The sequence below is a fragment of the Lutra lutra genome, chromosome 13, assembly GCF_902655055.1.
Source record: "Lutra lutra chromosome 13, mLutLut1.2, whole genome shotgun sequence".
NCBI classification, from domain to species: Eukaryota; Metazoa; Chordata; class Mammalia; order Carnivora; family Mustelidae; genus Lutra; species Lutra lutra.
The window spans coordinates 14000263-14024672 of NC_062290.1; the positions used below are offsets into that span (position 1 = coordinate 14000263).

The 24410-nt window shown below is 42.6% G+C and overlaps 1 protein-coding gene and 1 long non-coding RNA gene across 4 annotated transcripts in view; both read left to right on the top strand.

Annotated features, from left to right (window-relative positions):
* Nucleotides 1-247: 247 nt before the first annotated feature.
* Nucleotides 248-24410, top strand: part of LOC125083687 (uncharacterized) — a 29986-nt gene continuing 5823 nt past the window's right edge. For 2 of the 3 annotated variants that reach the window (XR_007122340.1, XR_007122342.1), the window contains exons 1-2: nucleotides 248-362; nucleotides 3189-3244. This is a non-coding gene — a long non-coding RNA (uncharacterized LOC125083687). Of the gene's footprint in view, nucleotides 363-3185; nucleotides 3245-24410 lie in introns of all 3 variants that reach the window. The other variant, XR_007122341.1, reaches the window with a different exon arrangement.
* LOC125083685 (thiamine transporter 2-like) lies at nucleotides 10120-12840 on the top strand. The gene is given in 2 exon segments (XM_047700540.1): nucleotides 10120-11373; nucleotides 11376-12840. Coding segments are annotated over 2 exon segments (1395 nt in total). The 5' UTR covers nucleotides 10120-10406; the 3' UTR covers nucleotides 11804-12840.

The window sequence follows — 24410 nt, forward strand, 5'->3', positions numbered from 1 at the left end:
CTCTCGCTGATACTGGCTCCCTCGCAAATGGCCTTTGCCCGCTCGACACACACCTTCCAGAGCTTCACACCAACTGAAGGAAGGGGCTGGGCCTGGTCCCAGTCTCGGCAGTCTGGCGGCATTGCATTGGCTGCAAGTGGGTCACATGCCTATCCCTCAGCCTATCGCCGTGCGCAGAGGAATGCAGCGTGCTCATTGGCTGAGGCCCAGTTCCTGTCATCCAGCGCTGCAGCTGCTGGGGGTGGGATCAGGCTGAGACAAACCACGTGGAAGGGTGGAGCGGCTGCTCAGAGGGAAACCAGCTGGGAGTGGCGCAGGACGGTGACGTGTCACAGAGCAGCAGCCCAGACCGGCAGTATCAGGTACCAGCTTAACCAACTCACATACTTACCGTGGGGCCTCCCTCTGAATATTTAAGAACTCCCTGAAGTCTTAATTGCTTGAACGTGTCTGTCCAATTAAGTCTGGAGCCAAAAACCATCTTCCTACACATTGACAGCTTAGAGAAGGGAAGTTTTTGTTTGTTTTTAAGATTTTATGTATCCATTTCTTGGAGAGAGAGAGAGCGAGAGCACAAGAGGGCGAGTGGCAGGCAGAGGGAGAAGCAGGCTCGCCGCCGAGCAAGGAGCCGGAGCGGGACTGGATCCCAGGACCCTGGGATCATGACCTGAGCTGAAGGCAGAGGCTTAAAGGACTGAGCCACCCAGGCATCCCTGGGAAGTTCATTTTTATAGATACTCCTGCGGGTGCCAAGAATGTTCCATAGCTTGATAGTAGTGGTTATATGGGTGTATACATGTGTAAAAATTCATCAAGCTGTACACTTTAAGATGTATGTATTTTACTCTGTGTTATTGTTTCAGTTAGTTTTATTTTTTTAATATCCTGCAAGATGACCAACACATGTCTCTGTGATTCTGAGTGTGATCATCAAGCCTGTTATTTTCAATCTGCTTTTCTATTAAGTCTTAGTTTCCCAAAGTTAAAGTTAGAGCCTGGTTGAGGTCCTGAGGGTAGAAAACCCAATATGAGTTTGGGGTCAAGTGCTCATTGGTATTAATATGGGCGTATTTAGGGCGCCTGGGTGGCTCGGTGGTTTAGGTGTCTGCCTTCTCAGGTCATGATCCTGGAGTTCTGGGATGGAGCCGCCCTGTATCTGGCTCTCTGCTCAGTGGGGAGCCTGCTTCTACTTGTCTCTCTGTGCTCTCTCTCTCTCAAGTAAATAAAATCTTAAAAAAAAAAAAATAGGGATGTATGTGCCTGAGGTGTCTTCTGGGACATATACATTCCTCAGAGACTTAGTATGTTGACATAAGCAACATTTAGAGACAGGATAACCTGAAAGACAGTGACTATAATCAAGGCTTCTAAACATTTCTAAACAAGGCTTCTAAACATATTCAAGGCAGAAAGATAGTCCACCTTCTGTCATAAATAAAGCTAATGAAAGTCATTAGTCCTCAGTGAAACCGCCACATCTGATGTTCCTTTAGAGAAGGGTTATAATGAACTTAAAATTGGAGATCTGTGTTCAAGTTCCTTTACTCTGTGACTGGGGGGATGTCACTTACCCAGGCCTGAGCTTCAGTTCCACATCTGTAAAATAATGATAGTGAGATTCCCCTCTTTCAGGGCTGCTCTGAGAAATAGATGACAGGCTCAAACAGCCTTTGGGACATGGTGAAGTTTATTATTCCTATTTCCTATTAATCAGTTTTTCTTTCTTCATTTTCTTTCTTTCTTCCTTTTCTTTTTCTTTCTTCTTTCCTTCCTTCCTTCCTTCCTTCCTTCCTTCCTTCCTTCCTTCCTTTCTTTCTCTCTCTCTCTTTCTTTCTTTCTCCCTTTCTTTCTTTCTTTCTCTCTCTCTCTCTTTTTCTTTCTTTCTCTCTCTCTCTTTTTCTTTCTTTCTTTCTCTCCCTTTCTTTCTTTCTTTCTTTCTTTCTTTCTTTCTTTCTTTCTTTCTTTTCTTTTCTTTTCTTTTCTTTTCTTTTCTTTCCTGAGTGCCTCTTTAGAACTTATCTCCTTAGACACCCTCCTGAGTGGATCTTTTTCTTTGTAATTACTTCCAAGGTTAAGTGACTACCAGGAGTTGGTCCACCAGCCCCTTCCATTTTGCTAGTACATCAGAACACCTTGCCTGAGTTTCATCCTAGATTTTTCCCAATTCTGTAACCATATACAGCTTCTTCTTGTCTTTCTGGATCTTTTGCATTTCAGTCTTCTAATTCAGTGTGTTTACAATATTATTCCTCTTTGAAATCTCATTATGAACTGTGGACAACCTGGAGCCAGGACAGAATTTCTTGATTTCTCTTCATCTGGTTCAACTACTGTATAGTCCTTGGCTAGATAAGTAAGATGAATAAGAAGTCATTGTTGATGGTACAGAGAAAGCAAAGTTTTCTTTTTGAAAGGTACTATTATTCTTATGTAAGGAAATTTTGATGTTTTTCTTTTTAAGATTTTATTTACTTATTTGAAAGAGTGAGGAAATAGGAGGGGGCAGAAGGGGAGGGAGAGGGGGACAGAATCTGAAGCGGACTCCATGCTTAGCACAGAGTCCAGCACAGGCCTTGATACCATGACCATGAGGGAATTGAAAACAAGAGCTGGATGTTCAACCAAATGAGCCACCTGGGCACCCCTTACTGTTTCTCATAAACTACTGGAGAGAGTTTTTCATAAACTGCTGGATTTAATGAATGTCGTTAGAATATTTGAGAGATTAACTAATTACCTTAGATCCATATCTAGAGTGGCTACTGCTAGAAGGCATTGCTTTAGATTTTTTTAAATTTTTTAAAAAAGATTTTATTTATTTATTTGACAGAGATCATAAGTAGAGAGGCAGGCACACAGAGTGAAAGAGTGAGTGAGAGAGGGGGAAGCAGGCTCCCTGCTGAGCAGAGAGCCTGATGTGGGGCTCGATCCCAGGACCCTGGGATCATGACCTGAGCCAAAGGCAGAGGCCTTAACCCACTGAGCCATCTAGGCGCCCCTGTTTTAGGTTTTTATATTTCTAATCTAATTTAATCCTTATCACCGTTCTACAGGTTAGCTATTGTTTTCTCCCTTTTACAAATGTTGAGACAGAGGTTAGCTTGTACAACGTCACACAGTAGGTTACATGGAAGAGATGTATTGGATGCAGCTACATCTAAATATAAAACCTGTGCTTTTTCCAGAAGGTGTTCTTCAGTGGTCGATGTCTTGTAGAGTTTGGTGAATCTACAACCAGGTAAAGGTAAGAAATAAGCTTTGATAATAGAATACTGCCTTGCTAGCCAGTGGCTTGTGTCCAGGATATAGTTCCTTTTTATTAGAGTATAAATCAGGAAAGAAAGGGAAGGATGGAGGGAAGGAAGGAAGGGAAAAAATGGTCCTTTTTCTCTGCTTCTACTGAAGGCTGTTCCAAAATAATAATAATTAGAAAAAATACTGGTCTTACATTACTTTGGTAGGAAGCTCTATTACTTTTAAAGAAGGTATCTCAGAAAATGGGTCATTAAATGTAGGGATGGACCACCAAGCAATTAATAGAATTAATCTTAATGAAAATTATGATGTCTAAGGTGTACCTAAGACCAATGATCGCCAACTTCTAGGATAGTAGAGATCTCAACTCAGGAGCCTTTGGGGAAACTATAATTTTATAATGTGATTACTTCCTTTAGTATTAATTTAAATGTATCCAAATTGAAAGCTTTGAGAAGACCATCTAACTATGTCCCCATGGGGACACATCTGTTTCATAAGTTTGCAGACCCAAATGGCTAGCATGATAGAGTTATCAACATTTAAAGACACTAACATGAACATGGGGACTATTACTGAGACGTTGAGATATACACAGATACTTGTTTATTAAATTGGTATATTGCTAGGAAAAATGTATAATTAAAAGTAAACAAGAGGATGATACAACTTTATTCATTCTTTTGGAAAAACAGACATTGTTACTCACTATGAAGTAGAAAATGATCCTTTTCCTAGAGTCAGGGTCTGTGATGGAGCATTACTAGGTCAGAGAGTGACTCCAATTTGTAGTCCAAACAAGTTCCTGTTCTGAGCGGAGCTATACAGTGGCTTTTGGCCCTGCTGGTGAATCATAGCAGCTGCCACCACGTTTCTGAAAGCGTTTTCAGCCCCTCTCGGCTGTAATTCCCCAGATCCATTGCTCAAGATTAACAAAATATAACACACAAAGATTAGAGGTCAGCTTTGAGATACAAAAGCATCATGCCCAAATGGTAAAAACAAGGTCAGCAATAAATCATGTTGGAAAGAAGCCGAATGTCATAAACACAAGACAAGAGATTATAAATCATAATTCACAGCATAGAGCTCTACCACCCTAAAAGAATGAACTAAAAAGTAGTGACAATAGCTAAGACAATGACAACAAATAATATAGGTCAGGAATCTGAAGTTTAGAAGAAGACTGTAAGTGTTCCAAGGATCCAGAGGGCAAGGTGAAGGGCACAAGCCTAGACAGACTAACTAGGTATCAAAACAGTGTTTGCTGGCTTGTTCATTGTTTTTCATCCTAGGAAATGCCAAACTTAAAATTATTGGACTTTTTGTTTGGTTGGAAAACTCATAATTAATAGAACTTCTTGTTTGGCTTTTAGAGGTCACTTTAGAAGTAGGTATCAGTTATTTAGAGAACTCTAAGATTAAAATCTCATGTAATTAAAGACATCCCTAATATTTCAAAGGCAGAATTACTTAGGAAGAGTGAACGTACATCACATTCTTCTGGTTATCACTTGGCAACGCTAAAATATCATCCAGACTTTTTTTCAGTATGTAAGAGCATACCCCTGACACAAAAAGAAGAATGATTTATTGTAAGTTAGAGATAAATGATAGCCACAAATCTTACTGTCAGCTTTCTTGGTCAGTTGCAAAGCTAACAATGGTTTAAAACTACTAATGACCATACATCATCTTTTTCTTGCGATGAAACATAATTACCATGTGTTAATATTTATGAATCACATTGAGTTCTCTGGATGAAGTGAAGTGAAATGCAAATAAATAAGTATTACATAAACAACTAATTATATAAGCAATGAATGCCTCTCAAATTGTGGATTATAAATTTGAAAACACTAATGGCCTTAAAGGACGGAGACCTGCAGATAACATGGAAGGGGCCACTGTTTAGAATAAAATCAACTCTGATCTAACTTTCAGACCAAGTGAAACAGAAGAAAACAAAGCTCCAATCTATTTAATTTTTTTACATGCTGCTGGAGACATTCTATACATGCAGTATTAGTTGAATATAGTTGCTATAGGGACACAGGCAAGTAAACGGTATGATCTTTTTCATGGTCGTATATAGTCAGTGCGTGAAAACTACTTTTCAATAGATTTAAAATATCTGATGGCCGGAACAGTAAGAAAGAATAACTCAGTCTTTGAATCACGTTCAGATGAGATATAAATAGTGAATATTGCAGATAGCCTCATGAGATTATGGAAAACTCAATTTTTGCAATTTTCTTTTTTTAGATATAATATTTTAATCTTTCATGACTAGGAAGGAAAGTGGACAGAAATGGAGAGTGGGAAATCACATTTCTAGTTACTTAGGCTTTTAAAACCACAGCTTTGGAAACCCAAGACTCTAGATCATGTTGAAAGTTTTAAGTATTAAGGCAAGAATCCAGTTTGCCATCCAATACAAAGCATTTGGGAATGTCAGAAACTTACTGCTCCTCCATTCAACAATTCTCCAGAGACTCATCTGTAACAATTAGAAGCAGGGAAATTTTTCTTTTTTCTCATTTGACCGCTTTAAAATGACTTAAGGTAAAATACCTTAAAATTGCCCTAGAATCAAAGAGGTTTTCTTCATAGATCTTCACAGAAATAACTGCACAGGTATTATTCAAAGCCAAACGAGCTTTGAATCTGGGCCCAGATCACACACTAAGAAATTCAGCCCTATTTTATTGGCTTCTTTATACTCTACTATATTTTCTGAATTTCCTACAATGGATGTATATCACTTTTATAATCAGAAAAAAAATCCCATAAAGAAGTTTAGTTCAGATCTAAAATATGCTCAGGGCCAATAGAAATGAGAAAATAGGCTGGAGCCCAGGGCGTGAGTGCTTACAAGCACCACCGTGGGAGTCTGTGCACAGTTTTTAAAGAACTGTTCCTTATGTTTGGTAGCAAACATTTGGATGATGTAATGGGCACTGTTACTCCTACCTCCCCATCACCCCCTCCCAACTGATGAGCAATGAAGGATGTGTACACTTACATAATTTTCTTCTCCATGGAGGTTAAAAAATAAATGATCCAGTAGCATTACAAACAATGTGAAGACTGCTTTAAATAAATCAAGCTGAGTTTGCTCTGGACACTGTTAAGCCATCTGAGATTTTTACTAGGGAGAGACTGTCAGGTCCTTCAAAGGGCGCAAGGATGAACTTCTCAACTGAAAATTACTGTTCTCAGGAGTGTAAAGAGCGGCCCCACAGTCTCATAAAATTTTGGAGAGATCAAAGCAGCATCATGCAGAAGGCTCGAGATTTACCACCAACTCTGATATTTACAAGCTCTGTGACCCCAGGCCATTTACCTAACCTCTCTGAGCCTCTGTTTTCATTTATAAACTGGCAGGGATAATAATAGTAACCTATATGGAGGGGTATTGGAAGGATTAGACCAGGTAAATTGTTTATAGGACATCTATTAGCACATGGAAAGTGCTCCAATGAATGTTAACTTTTATGGAAACCTATATGGTCTGCCCCCCTGATAGGACAGTGGTATTAAAATAAAGAGCTGAGTCTGAACGTTTTAAAATATATTTATTACACAGTAACGTACGTTGGGCACACCAGTTCCCTTACCTTCATGATAAGAGTATTATCTATGATTAGAACTTTCAACCAGGCCCCCAAATGATGCCACCTAAATAGTGGCTCCCAGATGTAGCATGTAGAAATTCCTTGTACAAGATCAGAGAGCGCTTATGTTTGTATTCAAGGTCCCAGAAGGATTCCTAGAGGGAAATCATGCCACTGACAGATACGAATCTGTTTATAATATGTATGACAAGCCATTCCCAAATGGTCACTTGGAGTGAGAGTGTTACTAACAAACTGCCCCTCCTGGATTTCTCATGACCACTCTATGCCGCAGGTACTGTTTTAATCTCTAGAAAAAAAAAAACTGAAGCTCAGAGACGTTAGTGACTTTCCCACTGTCACACAGTAAATAAACAGTAGCCTGGGCCCTCCAGTGTCTGACATTAATGGGAACATCCATTTATCTGAGGAAAAAAAAAAAAAAAGGTTAACCTCACCCCTTTTAGAGATGATAGTGGTCGGGAAGAAGAGAGGAACAAGGACAAAAATTCCAGCCATCAACCTCTTTTGTCGGAGGGCAGAACTAACCACAATTACCCCAGAAACAAAATCAGACACCGGGGTGAAAAGACAGCCTTTCAGAGAATCTAAGGACAAGTTAAGCTTTCAACGGTGTGAACCTTGGATGCTTTTTTTTTTTTTTTTTTTTTTTTTTGGTTTGTATGTTTGTTTTTCTCCTTTCTCCATTCTAACCTGTTTGTCACTGGGAAATGAAACAGTTTTGGTTTGCAAGCTGTCTCCAGGGAGTGGAGCAAGACTTTGTGTAATAAACAAGAGCCACTGCCAGAGCCCCCTGCTAGCCTCTCCAAGGCCACACTGCCAAGGAAACCTGGCATTATGACTACAAAGTCCATTCAGCACGACCAGTGGTCACTGAGGAGTGACTCTGGGAAGGACGGCCAGGTGGGGCACCCCCAAGCTCGGCCCGGGAAGAGAGCAGCCTCCCGGGAGCGAGCTGTACAGTCTCTTAAAATCCCTCTGGCCTGGAATGCCAGCCACGTACAGTTGTGTGCATGGGTGTGTGTGTATGTGTACACACATGCACAGAGTTTTCTAGGAAAAAAGGTTTAAAGCTTTCAGCAAATTCCTAAGAGCCTGCGACCCTCTCGGGAGAAACCACAGTTGGGAGAAACACGTACTCTGATCTTCCAGAAAAGAACACCGAGCTCACCACTTTTATTTCTGGAGCAACTGAGCCCAGGCTGTCAGCCCACTTTCCTCTTACAAAACCCTAAGGCACTTAAAAGAGACCACAGGGGGAAAAAAAAATAACTCAACCCCCTTTCTAATCTTAACCTAATCCTCCTTAAACCTCGCCTGACCCAGGCTACCAGGAACCCTGCCAGTGCCAAATGATATGATGTTTATTCAGCTCAGGTCTTAGCCTGCTGCTCCTGGGCCACAAAATCAAAGACGAACATGTCAGCCACCACCTGCTGATGAGTGGGTAAACAAAGGGCCAGTCAAGAAAGAGGAGGACCAGTGTTTGAGGACAATGCCTTTGTGTAGTTCTGGCTCAAATAAGGACACAGCTCCTAAGGAACAGTCTTGAGACATGCACAAACGCTGTGCCAAGTGGTTCAGAAGCCCTGGTACAGCTGTTCCTCAGACGCCCTTTGGCCCCAGCTGCCCCCTGAAACCACACTAGGGTGCCCATGACATGGTGCCCCCTTTCCCAGAAGACGTTGGCCGAATGACAGTTTGTGAACCCATTAGGTTTGTGTGGGAAGAGTGCTTTCCAAAGTGTTCTCAGACAAGTAAGAGTGTCGTGGAGCTCAGAAGGCACGGCCTGACCCCCATTTTACCAGGACGGCTGTTTTGATCTATTTCCTATCTGGGGGATCTGAATGAGATTTCGGGGCAGGGAGTTAGTCCTGTTACTAAAAACGGAATGTCGCAAAATGCTCTTGAAATAGCAGCTTTGGCCTCTCCTTACCTGAGAGGGGCTGATGTGGAGTAAATCTTCCAGATCCCAAGATGTAGCAAGCCGGGTTTATTCTCTCTGTTCTCTGCTTCCCTTCTCTCAACAAATGCCTCCTCAGAGCTCTTTCTGTGTGTGTTCGAATCGGCTTCGTCCCCTCAGGAATAACTGAGAGGGGTGGCTAACAGTTTTTCAGGTTCTTTTGTGTGCTGTGCGAGGTTTTAATGGACCCCAGGCAGCCGTTTTTGGACAGTCACTCTCCTCTGTTCAGGTGAAAATAGTGGAACAGAAACACAACAACTACAACAACAACATCTACCAGGGCACTGTGCCCGGCTCCTAAGAGACTGACGGGACAGACAGTCGCCCAGATAGGGGCTCAGAGCCCGTGTTCTTACTCAATGTATAATGTCGCCTCTCATGTTAGAGCAAGATGTGTGTGTGTGTGTGTGTGTGTGTGTAAATCAGCTATATGTTATTTTTACACGTTAAAAATAAATAGAATCTGACCCGGTGGGTCGGCCGAGGGGACCTGTCCTGGGGGCTTGTTCTCTGGGGATGTGAGCAATCTGGCGACCAGACACCCTCTCCTCTAGGTAAGACTAGCTGTGGGAGGCGAATTTCTGGCAGAAACACCATCACCCCTGGGCTGTAGCACTCCTCTGTCTTCCAGTTTCCGCGGCGCAGTTGGGATGAGTACCTGCGCGGCAGTAGACAGGTTGGGACCGGCCTGGATTCCATCGTGTGCCCTGGGTGATGTCGCGCTGAGGTCCCTGCGCTCTCCTGCCTGCCCGGTGCTGAGGCTCCCCAAGTAGGTCTGCGAGAATCTCACTTCAGCCCTCTGCCAAGCCAATTAAATGAGACCACAACCCCGGTAAAGGGCCAGCATCCCCCATCGCTATATCCACGTGCACAGCTTCTAACTGAAAGGAAACTCAAGCGCAGAATTCTAAATCCCAACCCAAGAATGGAGAAAAAGGCCCCAGTGAGAAAAATGGGACTTGGAAATGAAGGGACATGGGACTCTATTTAGAGACTACGTTAATTGAGATTAAAGGAAAATACAACCATATCTTACAATAATATTTCTGGGAAGGATACCTAATTATTTGTCAAGTCAGGATTGCCGCTATAAATGTGCAGTAGATGTGAGGATTTGGATTACTTAAAGTTTGAAAAGAAAATGTTCTCTACATATATTCATACAGAACTGTCTTTGCTGCTATCAAGACTGGAACACATTTGTATCTCCTAAGGCAAAGAGATCACAAGTAGGCAGAGACAGGCAGAGAGAGAGGAGGAAGCAGGCTCCTTGCTGAGCAGAGAGCCCGACGCGGGGCTCCATCCGAGGACCCTGGGATCACGACCTGAGCCGAAGGCAGAGGCTTTAACCCACCAAGCCACCCAGGCGCCCCAAGGAAGCAGTTGGGAAGGAAGCTTTATTGAGCAACTGCTATGTGCCTAGAGCGAGACTGAGCAGTTCCTGAACAACCTCGTGAGCCATGGATTGTTTCAGAACTTCAAGTCATTCCTAGATTTATCCCACGGTGATCCTGTGCTTATTTGGATTTTTCTCCAAATAAATTTTCCTGATGAGACCCTCAGAGCCCTTCCTTCTACCGTATTTATCTGGACCAGATAAAAACCTGACCAGCTCAGAAATCACAAATGAGATCATCCCAATCTGGACATACTCTTACCTGGTGCTGCTGCTCCCCGTGTTCGTCCTGACCGACTACGTCTGCTACAAGCCAGTCATCATCCTACAAGGAGTCAGCTTCATCATCACGTGGTTGCTGCTCTTGTTCGGCCAGGGAGTGAAGGCCATGCAGGTGGTGGAGTTCTTCTGTGGGATGGTCACCACCACCGAGGTGGCGTACTATGCCTACATTTACAGCGTGGTCAGCCCCAAGCACTACCAGAAAGTGAGTGGCTACTGCAGGAGCATCACGCTGGTGGCCTACACAGTGGCCTCGGTGCTGGCCCAGCTCCTGGTGTCCCTGGCCAGCCTCTCGTACTTTTACCTCAACGTCATATCCTTGGCTTCCGTCTCTGTGGCCTTCGTTTTGTCCCTTTTCCTGCCAATGCCCAAGAAGAGCATATTTTTCCATGCAAAATCCAGCAAAGAAATACGGAAGCAACCGAACAAAAATGAGGCGTCAGATGCACCTTACAAAATTAACACACCAGGCAGTGAAGAGAAGCCCACTTCAGAAATACCCACCATTTCAGGGAACCTGGATGGTGGTCCTTTGAGCAGCCCGATGCCGCAAAATGTAACGTTGAATGTTTTTGTGCAGTGGTTCCAAGATCTGAAGGAGTGCTACTCTTCCAAGCAACTATTTTATTGGTCCCTATGGTGGGCCTTCTCCACAGCAGGTTTTAACCAGGTTTTGAACTATGTTCAAATCCTATGGGATTACAAGGCACCATCCCAGAGTTCTTTTGTCTATAATGGGGCAGTAGAAGCTCTTGCAACCTTTGGAGGGGCCGTGGCTGCCTTTGCAATGGGCTATGTGAAGGTCAACTAGGATCTTCTGGGGGAGCTGGCTCTAGCCATCTTAGCGCAGGCTCTCTGTTTCTCATGCATTACATGACTGACATCTGGGCATGCTATGCTGGCTATCTGATATTCAGGTCCAGCTATATGCTGCTTATAACCATAGCAGTATTTCAGATCACAGTTAATCTGAGTGTGGAACGCTACACCCTGGTGTTTGGAATGAACACCTTCATGGCACTGGTAATTCAGACCATTATGACAGTGATTGTTGTAGATCAGAAAGGACTCAACCTGCCAATCAGCATTCAGTTTTTAGTTTATGGGAGTTATTTTGCAGTTATTGCTGCCATTTTTCTAATGAGAAGCACATATATCATCTACTCAACCAAATGCCAAAAGCAAGCACAGAGCTCTCCAGTAAGTCAGAATCCAGATGAGCTCCACCCAGAGGGACCAAGGAATGTCATTACAGGAACAAAGCTCTAACCTTACGGTAGCCACTGCATCCACTGAACAAGGACCTTCTTGGTCACAAAGTCACTGAGCGCCATAAACTGACACACTTCCAAAGCCTGGATTTCAGTGAACCTTTTCAAAACCACAACAAAATCTTAGTTTTAGACCAGATACTACGTGCCCAGCTGGATGCAGTTGACAAAACCCGTCACCTCAGTCAAATAGCCGACAGTTGGGTACTCCAACGAGTAGCAAGGATTGGGAAGTTCTGGTTTTGGTTACTCCCTAGGACATATCAATGGCATGGAAACAAACCACGAGAAAACTTCAACCTGCAGTTGATGTTCCCCATTCGTAAGCAGAAATACTAACTGGACTGACCCCTTTGCTTGTTTTAGATATTTTATCTTACCAAAACAGGCAAGAGATGGACATTTTCTTTTTTTTTTAATCACATAACCATTTGCCTCCTTCTTTCATTAAGTGTATTTCTATATTACTTGCAGTTCTCTGCGAGAATTTCAAAGTCTGGTCTCATTTCTAAGGACCTTTCTTCAATCCTGACAACATGGTATTATTCACAAGCTATTATTTGATTATATCACCTATTTAATTCTGTCATGATTACTTTTTACTTTGTGTTCTGCTGAGCTTTGTTGTTGAAACTTGACCTCAGGAATAGCCCCAGACATTCCTCTGTGCCCAGAGAATGACATTCAAGTCAATTGCTGGGGGCCTTAGGGGTGGCAGTGAGTTTTCTCCCTACTATGACCCTAGATGGGTGTTTCAATGCCGTGTCGGTGTGATCTCTAAAATAGAAAAACTTAAGTAGAAATTTCCAGAGTTTCTAAAAGTATTTGTAAGCAAGAAAACACTGATGAGGGGGAACACCTACTTTTTAAATGGCAGAGATTGTGCTACATAAAATAAGGTGTGCAAAAATATTAAAGAGCCTTTCTAAATTTTTGATGAATTGTGCTGAGAATCGCCTGTGCTTGTGTCCTTTGAAACTTCAAAAGAGGACACATGGAACAGTCTGCCATGGAAATAAAGAATGCTGATTCAAGGAAAAAAAAATAAATAAATAGAATCTGACGGTAAAAATAGGAAGACAAAATCACCCATCATTCCACCATTTGAAGACCACCAACTGTTCCTGTTTGGGCATATTTCCTTCTAGTCTATTTTTATGCATCATTTTTAGCTCTGCCCATTTAAAACAGCTGCGATTATCTATGCATATTTTATTTCGTTTTTGTCACTTAATATGACAACATAACACGATGATGTCTTTAATAACATTGCAAATTCTCTATCATTTTTGCAGGCTAAATAATGGTCTCCTAGGTAGAGCAACTCAGTTTAACAAACATTATTGAGTGTGTAATTATGTCCCAGACCCTACGCTAGTCCCTAGGAATGCTGTTTTCTTCAAGGAACTAGCAGTCTGCTGTAGGGCCAGTAAGATACATAGATAACTGGATAGTTGTAATAATTGCTCACACCCCTGAACACCACACCGCAGGCCCCATTCACATGAATAAACTCACTGGATGTTCACAGCAACCTTATGTGGAGGGATGATCTCGGTGATCTCCGCTCTTTTGACAGATGTCAAGGCTGAGGCGTATCTTGCTAACAAGATGGCGCTTCCAGATGGGGTAGGTGGAGGGTGCTCGAAGATGTCCACCTCCTGATCCCCAGAATTTGTGACTATTACTCTACATGGAAATTACCCGTAGGGTAAAATAGTGAAATGTAACATTACCTTAATTGTGAAAGGGACTTCCGCCGCTGTGATTAAGTTAAGGATTTTGAGAGGGGAAGATCGTCCTGGATTATCTGGGTGGGTTGGATGTCCTCACAAGGGTCTTTGTAAGAGGGTGACTGACAATATCAGAGTCAGAGGAGATGTAACAATGAAACCAGAGGTGGGAGTGTGTGTGTGTATGTGTGTGTGTGTGAGAGAGAAGGAGGGATGAAGGGGGAGAGACAGATCGGAAGAGGTTACACCACCAATCCTGAAGATAAGGAAGGGGCCATGAACCAAGGAAGGCAGGAGGCTTTCAGAAGCTGGAAAGGCAAGGAAATAGATTCTTTCCTGGAACCTGGAACCTGTGTTCAGAAGGAACACAGCCCTGCAGACACCTTGATTTTAGGACTTTTGACTTCTGCAGCTGTATGATAGAAAAATTTATGTTGTTTTAAGCCACCAAATCTGTGATAATATGTTACAGCAGCTGTAGGAAACCCACATTCTAGGATTCAAACCCAAGCAGCTGGACTCCAGAGCTGTTATTCTTAACTATGGTCATATGTGCTAGGCGAGCTAGTTAATATGCCCAGCATAGAGAAGGATACTCAGCAGAGCGTTAGGGAAGGACAGGAGGATGACAACCTGACTCTTTAAAACTGAGCATGAATGTGAAGACAGGGAAGGCTGAGAAATTGAATTGATGTAGGAAGATATCCGTGATATCGTAAGTGAAAATAATTCTAATACTATGTATAATAATTTTCCCTTTTCTGTTTAAAAATACATAGGCGCATATATTTATAATCATATGCGCCAATGATACAGTCCCATGGTTCTCTCTGGGGTGTGCATTTGTGGGTAAATATAAGAGGAGATTTTCACCTTTTGCTTACATATCTTCATATTATTTGAAAATGTCACCAGACATGTATTTTGGGTTATTTATTTATTTAAAATAAAGTATATATAGTGTACCCTTTTTTAAGTTGGAGGGAATAATATGCTTCAGTGGGATATAAATCTTTGTGCATAAAACTTTGTGCTTTTCTAGGATAATTTCCTTAGTATGGAAGATTCTTGGAGGTAGAGTTGCTGAATCAGTGGATAGAGACATTTGGAAAATATGTGTATTAAAAAATAATGGAAATGGTATCGGACCAGTCAGTGAGCCAAAATGAAACATAGGAGAGGAGAGCGGATATTTAACCTGGTGAGCAGAAGGTATGATGGTTTTCTACACCTATGTGCAAGCTGATACATTGTATACTAGTTCCCTAGGACTGCCATAGCAAAATGCCACTGACTAGGTGGCTGAAACAGCAAAAATTTATGTTCTCATAGTTCTAGAAGCTAGATGTCCAAGATCAAGGTGTCAGCATGGTTGGTTCTTCTCGAGACTGCGCTCCTTGACTTATAGATGCCCTTCTTCCTGTGTCTTCATAGGGTGTTTTTTTCTCTGTATGTCTGTGTCCTAATTTCCTCTTCTTCTAAGGACATCGGACAGCTTGGATTAGGATCCACCCTAATGACCACATTTTAACCCAATTACCTTTTTATTTTATTTTATTTTTTTAAAGATTTTATTTATTTATTTGACACAGAGAGATCACAAGTAGGCAGAGAGGCAGGCAGAGAGAGAGGAAGGGAAGCAGGCTCCCTGCCGAGCAGAGAGCCCGATGCGGGGCTCGATCCCAGGACCCTGGGATCATGACCTGAGCCGAAAGCAGAGGCTTTAACCCACTAAGCCACCCAGGCTCCCCAACCCGATTACCTTTTTAAAGACCTCTTTAAAGACTTTATCTTCAAGAATGGTACTGTACGCTGAGGGTGCCTGGGTGGCTTAGTTGGCTAAGCAACTGCCTTCAGCTCAGGTCATGATCCTGGAGTCCTGGGATCCAATCCCGAACTGGGCTCCCAGCACCATGGGGAGTCTGCTTCTCCCTCTGACCTTCTCCCCTTTCATGCTCTCTCTCTCTCTCAAATAAATAAATAAAAGCTTAAAAAAAAAGAATGATACTATATTCTGAGATACAGGAAATTAAGACTTCAATTATTTGAATGGGGGGGGGACGACATAATTAAGCCCATAACACGTGGAAAAGAAAGTTCTAGAAGACTGCAACCCCAGTGCATAGAATTTCTGTTTAGCGTGAGAAGGATTAGATTGTAATATCTTAACATTTTCCATAATGGAATAGAGCTAAAGAATGAACACCATGGTTATGCTGGTTTTAGGCTCATTTTTTCCCCAGCGCTGTCTCAGTGCCTGTCATGGTCAGCTGGGCTGAATGTGAACTGATTAGACTCTTCTCTGACTTTTTCTCTTTGGAAACTGAATCTGCTCTAATAACTGCATGACTTTTTCTGAGTACCATTGTGGTACCACTTTGCCCCTGCAATCTATCTCCAAAGACAGCATGAGAAGGCAGAGAATAAATCATGAATAGGAAGAGAGTTTGGCTCCCTTCCCCCCAACAAAATGTCACTGCAGCTTCTATGTGCCCTTTGTCTGTCTTTGATTCAGATCATAAATATCTCCTCTTGGAGTGAGAAAAGAGGGTGAAGGTGGGATCCTGAGCTTTTTCATGAGGTTAGAGTACATCACCAATAAAGAGGCTTGTAGAGTCTAGATCTGAAGTCAGAAACCATTTCAGTAAAAAGCCCAATAGAAAACATTTTAGCATTGCAGGCCATAGGATTTGCTCTTATGAATACTCAACTCTGTCGTGTAGCACCAAAGCAGCCACAGAAAAACATTATTAAAAAAAAAAGCATTGTCATGTTCTAATAAACTTTATTTATAAAATAAACAGTGGGCCAGTTTTAATCTATGGGTTGTAGTTTACCAGGCTGAACAAAAAGTGTGTAGTGAGCCCAGAATGATCGACTATGAATTATAAACATTTATTTCTTGATTTATTTAATAAATTACATATTTCTGGGGCACCTGGGTGGCTCAGTTGGTTAAGCAGCTGCCTTTAGCTCAGATCATGATCCCAAGGGTCATGGGATCGAGCCCTCATCGGGCTCCCTGCTCAGTGGAGAGCCTGCTTCTCCCTCTCCCTGTCGCTTTGCCTACTGGTGCTCTCTATCTCTCTGTCAAATAAATAAAAAAATAAATAAATAAATAAATAAATAAATAAATCTTAAAAAAAAATTACATACTTCTGAGTATGAAGCATAGTCTGATTTTTGCTCAACACACTTTGTTCATTTTCTTAAAAAGATTTTATTTATTCATTAGATCACAAGCAGGCAGAGAGGCAGGCAGAGAGCCTGATGTGGGGCTCGATCCCAGGACTCTGAGATCATGACCTGAGTCGAAGGCAGAGGCTTAACCCACTGAGACACCCAGGCACCCCCACTTTGTTCAATTTTATTATAAAGCAGAAAGCTTTGAAAATCAGTTTAATAATAGCATATTTCTGAACCTGAAATATAATTTTCTTTAAAGATTTTATTTATTTATTTGAGAGAAAGAGAAAGCACTCAACAAGGAGAAGCAGATTCCCGACCTGAGCTCAATTCCAGGACCCTGGGATCATGCCTTGAGCTGAAGGCAGACCCTTACCTGACTAAACTACCCAGGTGCCCTGAAATTTAATTAAAAAAAATTTTTTTTTGCCACATAATGCTTAGGTTAAACCTGACACAATCACCATGCTATACTTACAAAACAAGGAGCAGAGATAAAGGTCAGAATAAGTCCCATGACTTGGTGTTTCATTCAGTCTTTCATTTAAGCAATATTTGCATATGGGTTGTGTGCAAGTGACTAGAGTGAGTCCTCTGGAGAAGTCTTCAAAGTCACCAATGTTTCTCTCCAAGCCACGTGAGAAAAGATCACCCTGGCCATGAATGATTAGTCTGGGGGAAATCATGTGACCGCATTAGAACAAGCAAACTATTCCTGTGGAATTTGAATCTAAAATGGAATACCATGGCTGGCAGAGCATAGAGCTATTTCATCAAGAAGATAGTTCATTTGTTCCTGCCACTGGGGCTACATTGGGTGCTCCCTTTTCAAGGTTGTTTGGTTTGTGAAGGAGACTAATAAGAAATAATATTGAGGGACACCTGGGTGGCTCAGTCGTATAAGCGTTTGCCTTCAACTCAGGTCATGATCCTGGGGTCCTTGGATCAAGCCCCACATCAGGTTCTCTGCTCCACCAGGAGCGTGCTTCTCCCTCTCCCTCTGCCTGCCTCTCTCCCTGCTTGTGCTCACGTGCACGTGTGCCCGCTCTTTCTCTGTCAAATAAATAAAATCTTAAAAAATATATATTGAAAATGTAGTTTGGGGTCAGCTGTGGTGAGCCTTCAAACCCAGAGGGAGGAGCCTGAACTCTACTCTGTAGATAAAAAATGTCCTTTGATACCATGACTGATTTGAGCGAGTTAACGATAAACCAGGCAGATACAACATCCACATCCAGGAAGTGCTCAATATCTGGTTGAGTTGTGCTCGGTGAATGGAAAACTCAAAATCAGAAATGTTTGCCGTTCCCTGAAGACCTACCAGTTCCAGTGCTAAAGCAAGAATTCTCAGCCTCAGCGCTAGTGACATTTGGGCTAGAGAGTTCCTTCCTTGTTGTTGTGTGTTGGGGGGGGGGGGGGGGTCTGTCCTGTGCACTGGATGGCATTTAGCAGCATCTCTGGCTTCTACCCACTAGATACTACCCAGTTGAGATATGACAGATAGAAATGTCATTTATCCAGACATTGCCATATGTCCCCTGGAGGACTATATTAGTTCCCTATTGCCGCTGTAACAAATTACAAGAAGATTAGTGGCTTAAAACAATTCAAATTTATTCTGTTACAATTCTGGAGGGTAGAAGTCCAAAATGAGTCTTGTAGGGCTAAAAAATCAAGTTGTTGGCAGAGCTAGTTCCTTCTGGGGCCTCTGAGGAGAGAATCTGTTTCTTTGTCCTTTTTTGGCTTCTAGGGGCCATCTATATCCCTTGGCTAGTGGCCCCTCCTCCAGCTTCAAAACACAACGCTCCAGTCTTGGCTTCTGCCTTCCTATGACCTTCTCCTCCACTCTGACTCTCCTGTCTCCCTCTTAAAAGGATCTTGTAAGGACCTGTTGGGCAACCTGGATTACGTAAATTAATCTCCCCATCTCAGGATCCTTAATCTCATTTGCCAAGTCTCTCTTACCACATAAGGTAATGTTTGTAAGTTCTGGGGCTTAGGACATAGATGTATTTGGGGGCCCATTATTCAGCCTACCAGAGGAGCCAAATCATTCTCTGTTGAGAACTACTTCTCCAAAAGAATAGGGTTATATGACTGATTTGAGTCCCAGGTCCTCCCTACCTACCAGCTATGTTGCATTGTCTCCTCATCTGTAAATGGGGCCTGTAGTAGTACTTAACCCACAAGTTTAGTAAGACAAGAACTGAAGGGACGCCTGGGTGGCTCAGTTGGTTGGGCGGCTGCCTTCAGCTCGGGTCATGGTCCCAGTGTCCTGGGATCGAGTCCCATATCGGGTTCCTTGCTCGGCGGGGAACCTGCTTCTCCCTCTGTCTCTGCCTGCCTCTCTGCCTACTTGTGATCTCTCTCTCTCTGACAAGTAAATAAATAAAATCTTAAAAAAAAAAAAAAAAGACAAGAACTGAATCCCATAAAGCAGTTATCAAAGTTTTGGGCATATGGTGCTCACTACACATTAGTTATTAAAAGCAAAAGTTTCAACTTGAGATTTATAAATACGAGGATCACTTTCATGAACACACAGAGAGAATGAGGGTTGTCTCTAAGGAACACGTCCCTGGGTAATTTGGAATGTGTTGGCATAATTATAACTCATTTGGGGTGCTTGGGAGGCTCAGTCGGTTAAGTGTCTGCTTTGGCTCAGGTCATGATCCTGAAGTGCTGGGACTGAGCCCCTCATTGGGCTCCCTGCTCAGTGGGGAGTTTGCTTCTCCTCCTGCCCTTCACTCTACTCATATTCTCTCTCAAATAAATAAAATCTTTAAACAGTATAACTCATTTATTTTTTTTTTAAAGATTTTATTTATTTATTTGACAGAGAGAAATCACAAGTAGGCAGAGAGGCAGGCAGAGAGAGAGGAAGGGAAGCAGGCTCCCTGCTGAGCAGAGAGCCCGATGCGGGACTCGATCCCAGGACCCTGAGATCATGACCTGAGCCGAAGGCAGCGGCTTAACCCACTGAGCCACCCAGGCGCCCCAGTATAACTCATTTAAATATGACATTTCCTGGGGCGCCTGGGTGGCTCAGTGGGTTAAGCCGCTGCCTTTGGCTCAGGTCATGATCCCAGGTCCTGGGTTCGAGCCCCGCATCGGGCTTTCTGCTCAGCAGGGAGCCTGCTTCCTCCTCTCTCTCTGCCTGCCTCTCTGCCTACTTGTGATTTCTCTCTGTCAAATAAATAAATAAAATAAAATAAAATAAATAAATAAATATGACATTTCCTAATGCTCAGATCATTCTTAAGTGGTACACGAGGGCACATAGAATTTCTCCAACAAGTGCTTATATTTATTGAAATGTGCTGCAGGCCAGTCTCTATTTTGGTTATTTAATGCTCACAACTACTCCAAGACATAGGTAATGGTATTATTCCCATTTTACAGATGAAGAAACTAGGCTGCGGAGAGATTAGGATCCTGTCCAAGTTTACTGTGTTACTGAGAGAGGTGAGCTTCAGTCAAGCAGCCTCTGTCCAGAGTTCCCGTTCGAATCTCTGTTTATACTGCCTATGTGTGTGTGTGTTAATTGTGGTAAACACATGCACACACACACACACACACACACACACACACAAGATCCATCCTCTTAACAACTGTTTACGTGAACAGTGCATTATGGTTAACTATAAGCACATCTCTAGAGCTTTTCCGTCTTCCATGACTGAAACTTTACACACTGAACAGCAACTCCCCATCTCTCCCCCTCGCTCCCCTCAACCACCACTGTTCTACTTTTGGATTTCTATGCATTTGACTATGTTAGATATCACAGAAGTGGAGTCTTGAAGAATTTGTCTCCTGTGACTGGCTTTTTCACTCAGTGTAATGTTTTGTTTGTTTGTTTTTAAAGATTTATTTATTTATTTTAGAGAGAGTGAGGGTGTGGGTGGTGGTGAGGGGGCCAAGGGAGAGAGAAACTCAAGGAGATTCCCTGCTGAGTGCCGAGGCTGACGTGGGGCTCAATCTCATGGTCCTGAGATCACCACCCAAGCTGAAACCGAGTCGGTCACTCAGCTGAGACTGCACTGTCCAGGTGCCCCCACTCAGTGTAATGTTTTGTAAGGTTCATCTCCGCCATCACATATGGCAGAAATTCCCTCCTTTTAAGGCTGAGTAATACTCCATTGTGTGTATAAACACCAGCCTTCAAAGAGCAGCCCTTTTCCCAAACCTAGTTACTTAGATTAGGTAGATAACTTACTTAGATTATTTAGATAACTTACTTAGATTAGAGACCAATAAAGGTAGTTAAACAGAACATGAGAATAGGAGAGTTTTCAGAGCGATGTCCCTGTCTATATTCTTGTGTTATGCCCAAGTATATCTGTAACTATAATGACTGAGGGATTCTCGGACCAGGTGAAGAACAAAATATCCAAGATTCGTTTGTGGGATGCAGTTTGTATCCTCCATTTCCTCCTCCTTTTTAACTCATTGCTGCAGAGTCCTGAGTTCCACCGAAGCCCCATGATTCCCTGGGTTAGACACCGGAGAAAACGCATTTTACCAGCCCCCTGACAATCTTGCCCATGCTGAAGTTTGAGAACACTGCTTCTGCCATTTCTCGCCTCAGCTCCGGTTCATCAGGGAGCTGCTTTCCCCTTCACGGAAAAATCACCATCTTCATGATCACCACCAGGGCTGCCTTATTAACTAAAGGGGGCACAGAGACGCGACTCTCAATGGTTGACAATTATTGCATGGTAATTCCTGCCATTTTTGCTTCCCCCAAGGGGCATTTAAGCAGCAAATGGCTATCACCTTAACCAATCGAAAAGAAAATAACAGTCAACTAAATTTGTTTTTGGTTGCTGGAAGAATTGGCTGCCTGAGTGGTGCATCATGAAGGGGGTGGAGAAAGACTCATGTTTGCAAATAAATCCTCTCTGTCCCACCAATCTCCCCAGGGAGGGTAGATGCGGGGGTGGGGGACAGTTCTGCATTTTGGAGTCTCCTAAATTCCAAATACATTACCTAGAGGGTATAATAAGTTATACATTAAACTGCTGTGATTCAGCCACAGCTTAAAGAAGATTGCAAAATCAGCCATGAGGTAATTTAGCAAACAACCAAAGAAAGCCTTGAGAGAGTTAGAATAGTATATTTATTTATTTATTTATTTTTTTAAAGATTTTATTTATTTATTTGACAGAGAGAGATCACAAACAGGCAGAGAGGCAGGCAGAGAGAGAGGAGGAAGCAGGCTCCCTGCTGAGCAGAGAGCCCGATGCGGGGCTCCATCCCAGGACCCCGAGATCATGACCTGAGCCGAAGGCAGCGGTTTAACCCACTGAGCCACCCAGGCGCCCCTAGAATAGTATATTTAGATGAGCAGGAAAAAATGAGGCAAATTTGAAAACAGAGACTATTACAAAAGGCTGAGTGAGTAAAGGGAACCAGCACCTTGTCTTTTCCCGTATTTGCCTTTATGCACCTTACACTTCTTCTGAAGAAAGAGTCAGCACACTTTTTCTGTGAGGAGTCCCATGGGAAATGGTCAGGCTCTTTGGCTCAGCTCGGCCATTGTCATACAAAAGCAGCCATAGAGGATACGTAAATGAACGAGGGTAGTTGGATTGCAATAAACCTTTAGGTGTGGTCCCTGAAATTTGAGTTTTGTATAACTTTCACATGTTCCAAACTTCTCGTTATCCTACGGGTATTTTCCAACCATTGAAAAATATGAAAAACAGGGGCGCCTGAGTGGCTCAGTGGGTTAAGCTGCTGCCTTCGGCTCAGGTCATGATCTCAGGGTCCTGGGATCGAGTCCCGCATCGGGCTCTCTGCTCAGCAGGGAGCCTGCTTCCCTCCCTCTTTCTCTGCCTGCCTCTCTGTCTACTTGTGATCTCTCTCTGTCAAATAAATAAATAAAATCTAAAAAAAAAAATATGAAAAACATCATTCGTTCAGAGCCAGCCAAAACCAGAGGGATGGACAGGTCATAGTTTGCAGACCCTTGTTCTAAAGCAAAAGCCCTTTGCTATTTTAAATATATACCCCATGGCCTTCCACTTCTCTGTGTCTGTTCTGCTGTTTCTTCTATGTGGAATGTTTATTTTCCCATCCCTGTACCTTCACATGGTGCTCACCGCCTGGTTCAGTTACCTCTCCCTTCCATAATGGCCTCTCCTTCTCCATTGTCTCCATCTGCACCTCTCTCACAGCTGCCATTGTTTCTGATTTGCATTGGCCTAAGTGCTTCTTGGGTCAAGGCCGGCCCTTCAGCATTTAGGAAACAGTATAAGATCAGAATAAGAATAAAACTGAAAGAGACCTGAAAGGACATGCCTGACACCTGTAGCCAATTGAATGGTGGCCCCTGAAAAGGTGTGTCCACCTTCTAATACCCTGGCCTTGTGAATGGGAACTTACTTGGAAAAAGAGTCTTTGCAGGTGGAATTAAGTTAAAGATCTTTAGAGGAGGGCGCCTGGGTGGCTCAGTGGGTTAAGCCGCTGCCTTTGGCTCAGGTCATGATCTCAAGGTCCTGGGATTAAGTCCTGCATCGGGCTCTCTGCTCAGCAGGGGCCATGCTTCCCTCTCTCTCTCTCTCTCTCTGCCTGCCTCTCTGTCTACTTGTGATCTCTCTCTGTCAAATAAATAAATAAAATCTTTAAAAAAAAAAAAAAAGATCTTGAGATCATTCTGGATTTCCCACATGGGCCTTAAGACCAATGACATGAGTCTTTATAAGAGACAGAGAAGAGGACACGCAGAGTAGTGGGCCATTGAGGACGACCCAGAGTTGGAGTGACACAGCCAGAAGCTGGAAGAGACAAGCAAGGAGTCTACCTTAGAGCCTTCAGAGGAAGTAAAGCCCTGCTAACACCTTGACTTGGGATTTCTGACTCCAGAACCGTGAGAAAATCCCTTTCTATTGTTTTGGAACATTTGGTGTATGCTAACTGTTGTGTCAAGGCTAAGAAACCTCTCTGTAAGTTAAATATTAATATAGTAATAGCTGATATTTATTTAGCATTTATCTTGTGCAGCTTTACATAGATGATTGTATTAAATTTTCACAACAATCTTATGAATTTGGAACCATGCTTATCCCTCATTCGGACGGGGAAACCGACACTCAGAGGAACTGAGTAAACTGCACAAAGATTCAATCCACTAGTAAGTGATGGAAGCAGAATTGAAGCCAGGTGATCGGACGGAAGAGTCCCCTCCTTTTAGTCAATGTTACCTGTTCAGAGTCTTCTTCATTATTCATCTGGCATTTTACATGCCCTAAAAAAGATGGGGGAAATGTTGGGCTATGACTTCCATCTCTGGGGGCTGAAATTCCTCGAATTGGATTCCTACTATTCTGACAGCCCTTCTTTCTTGTCTCCCTTTTTTGCCTGCATTAAATAATTTATCATCTCACTTGTGATAAGAAATACCAGACACTTCCACGAAAATAAAATATATAATCTAACTTTCACAAAAAATTTTTTTTCTTGTTAAGAGTATTAAAAATTAAAGACATGTTTATCCACTGAATTTCAAGAAAAAAATTCACCCACCAAATCTTAAGAAAAAAATTTGCAATATTTCTAGCAACCTATTCTTGCTGAGCAAGGGTAGAATAGTTTGCTGCTCAGATCAAGACAATAGAATCTCTCTCTCCTTTATCAGAAAAAAAAGAAAGAAAAGGTTTCTGATTGCTTTTTAAGCCTTCA